This window comes from Octopus bimaculoides, chromosome 15 (assembly GCF_001194135.2).
Source record: "Octopus bimaculoides isolate UCB-OBI-ISO-001 chromosome 15, ASM119413v2, whole genome shotgun sequence".
Lineage (NCBI taxonomy): Eukaryota > Metazoa > Mollusca > Cephalopoda > Octopoda > Octopodidae > Octopus > Octopus bimaculoides.
In genome coordinates, this window is record NC_068995.1 from 32857794 (window position 1) to 32864104 (window position 6311).

General features: G+C 37.3%; 1 protein-coding gene across 2 annotated transcripts in view; it reads left to right on the forward strand.

The window, feature by feature from the left end:
* Positions 1-2782: 2782 nt before the first annotated feature.
* The window catches only part of LOC106880612 (uncharacterized), a 92110-nt gene continuing 88581 nt past the window's right edge, over positions 2783-6311 (forward strand). For both annotated transcript variants that reach the window (XM_052973234.1, XM_052973236.1), the window contains exon 1: positions 2783-2892. In XM_052973234.1, coding sequence (XP_052829194.1) covers positions 2834-2892 — 59 coding nt within the window. In that variant the 5' untranslated portion in view covers positions 2783-2833. The remainder of the gene's footprint in view (positions 2893-6311) is intronic.

A 6311-nucleotide genomic window follows, 5' to 3' on the forward strand; every position in this document is an offset into this window, starting at 1 on the left:
ATGAAGCATGGCTGTTTGTACACATGCCTCATACAGTCTGCCTTTTACTCTGAGAGAGAGACCCTTTGTCACCAGCAGAGGTAAGAGCTCTCTGAACTTTGCCCAGGCTATTCTTATTCTAGCAGCTACACTTTCAGCGCACCCTCCCCCACTACTAACTTGGTCACCTAGATAGCGGAAGCTATCAACCACTTCTAGTTTCTCTCCCTGGAATGTGGCAGAAGTTGTTTTCTGCACATTTACAGTGTTTATAGCTCCTGAACATCTGCTACATACAAAAACTAACTTCCTAGTTAACCTTCCTTTGATATTGCTGCACTTCTTATGTGTCCATAGGTTGCACTGGGTGCATCTTATAGAGTTTCTACCTACGCCTTTTCTACTACAGATCGAGCAGGGCCATCTACCTGAAGGTGTTTGTGATTTTTCGACCGTCCTACTTATTAGGACTTTGGTTTTAGCTAGGTTGATTCTAGTCCTTGCTTCCACACTTGAAACTTCTCTTCTAGTTCTGATAGTGACTCAGCAATTAGTGCAAGGTCGTATTACATATATGTGTAATATATATATATATATTACATATATGTGTAAAAAAATCTCATCACGGAATTGAACCAATGAAAGAGTCTCTACCTTGTTGCTTGACATGCTAAAAATAGCAGCTAAAGTATCCCCCTACCTAAATCACATGCCCATTGCATGTAATGTCCAAGATTATCCCTAAAAAGACCGTTTGCTGAAGGCTGGAATGTCCTTGATGATCGGTTTGCAGTATCAGGGTTGATTTGAGTCTAAATAACAACATTATGGCAAATTTCTATATTAACACCCTCACGATTTTCACTAACAGAAAAAAAACAAAAAAACCCAAATTTGATTTTTTTTGCATAGAATGAAGTACCCTGACCTTCTCATATGCTGCAAATCCCTTATTTTGATTCGGAAAAAATGAGGTGGGGGCTTCCCCCACCCCCTGCAATCCCGGAATCATTGGAAATTGTTTTTTTCGTTGAATGAATTCCTGTGACCTCCTAATATTGCAAAATTAGGTTACTTAAGGTGAGCCTGATAACTGATGGTTTTGGGGTTTTGCTGTTTGTAATTTTTGGTGAGCCATGGTGCAACCAACAACATGGTAAAAATCCCTGCCATTAATTTGGTGTAGATGGGTAATATCAAATAATTCAATCACAACATATTTAAATTAAACACAAAAGAATTGAAATATTATCATCACTTACATGGAAAAATTGGAATATTATCTTACAGTATCTTATAAGGTAAAATCTTACACAGTATTAATTATCTTATAACAGCAATGCCTGGAAAAATCATGGATTACATGGAAAAATGCGAGCATGAAAAGTAATATTATTAAGATTATAAACCTGGAAAGTACAGGACAAGTTATTACACCTGTAAAAGTATAGGACAAGCTATTACTTCTAGTAAAGTAAAGAATAAGAAACTTTTTACTTAAAATATTGCAGCTAAAATTAAAGTTTGAATATTAAAACCTATTTTATTATAGTTTACAAATAACACTATACTTATTTAAGCAGAATTTGGCTAATTTACTATCTTAAATACAGAAAAAAGTGACTAATTAGACAAACTTACAAATTAGCTGAACAGTTTTGTACAATAAATTTGAAATATGAGAACTGTAAAGAGTGATAAATTACAACTGGCATTCTTTTTCTTATTCTTTACTTTACTAGAAGTAATAGCTTGTCCTATACTTTTCCAGGTGTAACAACTTGTCCTGTACTTTTCCAGGTTTATAATCTTAAGAATATTACTTTTCATGCTCGCATTTTTCCATGTAATACAGAATGCTGTATATGACTTTTACCTGAGAACGTACGTTAAGAATGTAAAAATAGAAAACAAAGCTATGTAGGCCTATAGACAGACTTATGACCAGTCAATCGGAACCAATTGTGGTCGTAAGTCGATGATGACCTGTATAGGGCTGAACAGTTGACCGTAATTATATGTACATATGAGATGCGCACTCACACACACACAAACAAACACACTCATACCAACTACATGAATGCAAGTTTATCCACACACACACACTAAGCGAATCTCAGATCCACAAATTCTGAAAACTGTTTATGACACGGTGAAATTCTATAAAAAAATTAATAAGAGAGAGAAACACGCGCGCGTACACACACATTTATATATGAATTTTTCGTTTTTACATTTGGCTTGCAAGATTCTTGACGTGAACTCGTGCGATGAAACAGATCCTGTATGCAGGACGGGTCATTATGCTGCGCCTCCCGAGATACAATGTATATGAATTTACATACATGCATACGCATTACATGTGTGTGTATATACATGCACACACATACATGTGCGTACGTACATACATATATACATGTATCGATCAATCTTTATTTGCTTTACACACAGAGATAGATAGATAGATAGATAGATAGATAGATCAAAGGCTGGTTTCCCGAATTCTTTGACTAAATATTCCCTTCACCTCTGGTCTGTTGCAGGATTACTCAGTTTTGCCAGCTGAGTGGACAATGCCAGGAATCGAAACCACAATCTCACCATCACGAGTGCAACACACGTAGCCACTATAAACAGTCATGTTTAAGTTTGTTTTATCACGATCTTACATTTACAAACATATTGCAATTTAAGAAAAAAAAAACATTGTGGATTTTATATAAAGATAAGACGGCGGAGGGGGGAAAGAAAGAGTAGCCAATGAAATCGCTCTTAATCTTAACAACCAATCAATGACTTCCTTTTCAAAACATTCAAAAAAGCACATGTTTTAGTGTTGGGCTACTGGCATGGTATGGCGCACGTACATGGCGATCAGAAGCTGAAAGATGCCATAGAAAAACAAAATGAGAGGTAAGATGGTTACTATTGAATCACTCAATCTTTATTTGCTTTACATTGAATGTTCTTATTCCATCAATTGCTGATGATCGTGAGAACGTTAACCGTTATACAAACAAATCGGCCTTTTTTAATCCGTCAGTCAGTGTGTTTGTGTATACACACACACTCACATCTATGTGAGTACATGCGTATGGGACTGCGTTCAGATTTGTATTTTCGTGTTAATATTCTACAATTACTAGATTCTTTATCATTTGTAGTAAATGAAATTGATGATTTACTATTACCTATCCGAAGATTATGTTTCTTTCTACAACTTACTCCTTACTCATCGTTTGTAATTCTCTTTACATTCACATGTGTACTCGCCTACATTTCTGTGCGTGTATGTATATATCGCTCACACATACACGGTTGTACTTTTAATAACTTCTTAGTTTAAACGGTAATCTTAAAGAGGTGTGTTTTTGACGTTTTTGAAATATTTTAATAAAACTTACTTGCTAGACTAAGCACAATTTAGACGATTATATGTAAGAGAAAAATTTCTTTTATTTTATAGTTGGAAGGTTTTGAAACTTTAAATACTTTTAACGTTTATAGTGATCGCTTTTTTTTGTTTTCTTTATCTTTCTACAATCTAAAAATACTTAGAACTTTCTCTTTACCAAATTTGAGTTTCATATTCTTTATTAACTAACGATATTTTAAATTATGTTTTGGCAAATTAAGTTTACGATTGATTTCGATTTTTTAAAATTTTAGTAGCTTGCAATGTTTATTAGGAAACGAATGCTAAAACTTATTTCTTTTCTGTAAATCATAACTGCCAGTTTTTTTTGTTTGTTTTGAAAAAAAGTAGCTTTAAAAAATGCTAGTGTTGGAAAAATATCAACGACACATGCACACATTCTCATGAAAAACATCACAACTAATAATTTTCTTTTCGTGGAAATAAATGTTTATGATAATTAAAAAATTTGCCTGCGCAAAAGTTGTACATATTTGTGTTATATACTAATAAAGAGAACCCTTATTTGAAATCGACGTTGAGAGTAGACTTAGTTTATTCTCTTTAGTTGAAGTAGATAAATATATAATTCTGGCTTCTAATTTTGGTACAAGGCCAGCAGTTTCGTAGGAGGGGGTTAAGTCGATTACATCGACTGCAATGCCAAACCGGTACCTATTTTACCGTCTCCGAAAGGATGAAAAACAAAGTCGACCCCGGTGGAATTTGAACTCAAAACGTAAAGACGGATGAAATGTTACTAAGCATTATATACAAACACACACACACACACGCATAAATATATATGTATGTATATATTTACGTGGCTGTGTCCCCCCCCCCCCCTCGCTTGACAACAGATGTTGGTGTGTTTGCGTCCCCGTAACTAGCGGTTCGGCAAAAGATTCCGATCAAATAAGTATTAGGCTTACAAAGAATAAGTCATGGGGTCGATTTGTTCGACTAAAGGCGGTGCTCCAGCATAGCCGCAGTCAAATGACTGAAACAAGTAAAAGAGTAAGCATTTTGCCTGGGATGCTAACGATTATAGATTTTTCAATTTTTGCACAAGGCCAGCAATTTCAGGAGTTGTGGTGGTAAGTCGATTACATCGATCACAGTTCTCAACTGATACTTATTTTATGGACTTCGAAATGATAAAAGCAAAGTCAAACCTCGGCGGAATTTGAACTCAGAACGTAAAGATGGACAAAATGCTGCTAAGTTGGTTTAAGCGACTAAAATGGGATCTTGACCATAAGTTCATTTCACCCATATCTGCGAAAGGAGCATACCATCACCACCAGCGTTCCCCATCACCACTACCACCATCGTATCACCACTACCGCCATCGTATTGTGTTCAGCTACGCTACAAATCTAATCTGTTGATCTGAGCACATCAGGAAAGAGTCCAGCTAGGCCCCACAGGTAATATAACACGTGTTACTGTATACACACCTTACTTAGCTTTAATCATGAATCTGGAGTCAAATTTTTTTTTTTTGTTACCGATCATAGGCGCAGGAGTGGCTGTGGTAAGTAGCTTGCTTACCAACCACATGGCTCTGGGTTCAGTCCCACTGCATGGCTCCTTGGGCAAGTGTCTTCTACTACAGCCTCGGGCCGACCAAAGCCTTGTGAATGGATTTGGTAGACGGAAACTGAAAGAAGCCCGTCGTATATATATGTATAAATATATATGCGTGTTTGTGTGTGTCTCCCCCCCCCCCCAACATCGCCTGACAACCGATGCTGGTGTGTTTACGTCCTCGTAACTTCGCGGTTCGGCAAAAGGGACCCATAGAATAAGTACTAGGCTTACAAATAATAAGTTCTGGGGTCGATTTGCTCGACTAAAGGCGGTGCTCCAGCATGGCCGCAGTCAAATGACTGAAACAAGTAAAAAAAGAGAGAGTATAGCTACTTCGTAAAATTTATTAGGCAAGCATATCGTTATGATGCCAACTTCCAGATCGTTCCCAGTTCGATTCGCAACCTGTTTCGTGTTTGATTCCACTGCATGGTACCTTGGGCTAGTGTCGTTAACTATAGTCCCAGGTCGACTCATGCCTTGTGAGAATTTGGTAGCAGGAAACGTCGCGCGCGTGTTTGTACCTACGTGTACACACACACACACACACACACTCACTCACTCACTCACTCACTCACTCACTCTCTCTCTCTCTCTCTCTCAGATATAGATATGGATGTGTGTGTTCATCCCTTAGCGATTTAGCAAAAAAGAGACCGACAGAATGAGCATTATTTAAATTAGAAGAGCATGTGTAAACCTGATCGGCTAAAAACACAACAAAGTGATGTTCAAGCATTGACTGAATCAGAAAAAACGCGCGCGCACGCGCACAAATTCTTAGCGTGTAGTGAAATGCATAAAGCATAAGAAACGGCGAGCAAGTTTCCTCTGCTGTTTCATTCTGGTCTTTTCTAGGTGGTCCTTGATTTTCCGATGATCATGACTTGGCTGTTTTTACAAACCATGCGGTTGACAGTCACAAAATGAACCCTGTTAGTGGTTGGGGTTTGCATTCAGGACTTAAATTTGTATTTCCAAGTGACTTTGAGGATCTTCTGTAGTCATCATAGATGGAATACGTCCCGGGTTCTTGACTCATTTTGCTAATATTTCCCATGTTATAATTGTTATAATCATACATGCATTTATATGCTTCCCAACCACATGGTTTTTCCCTTCACCTTAGGCAAGTATCTTCTCAATAACCTGGGTGCCTAAGGCGGCGAGCTGGTAGAAACGTTAGCACACCGGGCGAAATGCTTAACGGTATTTCGTTTGTCTTTTCGTTCTGAGTTCAAATCCCGCCGAGTTCAAATTCCGTGCTGCATGTGTTTATATATGTATGTATGTATATATGTATGTATATATATATCTATCTCTC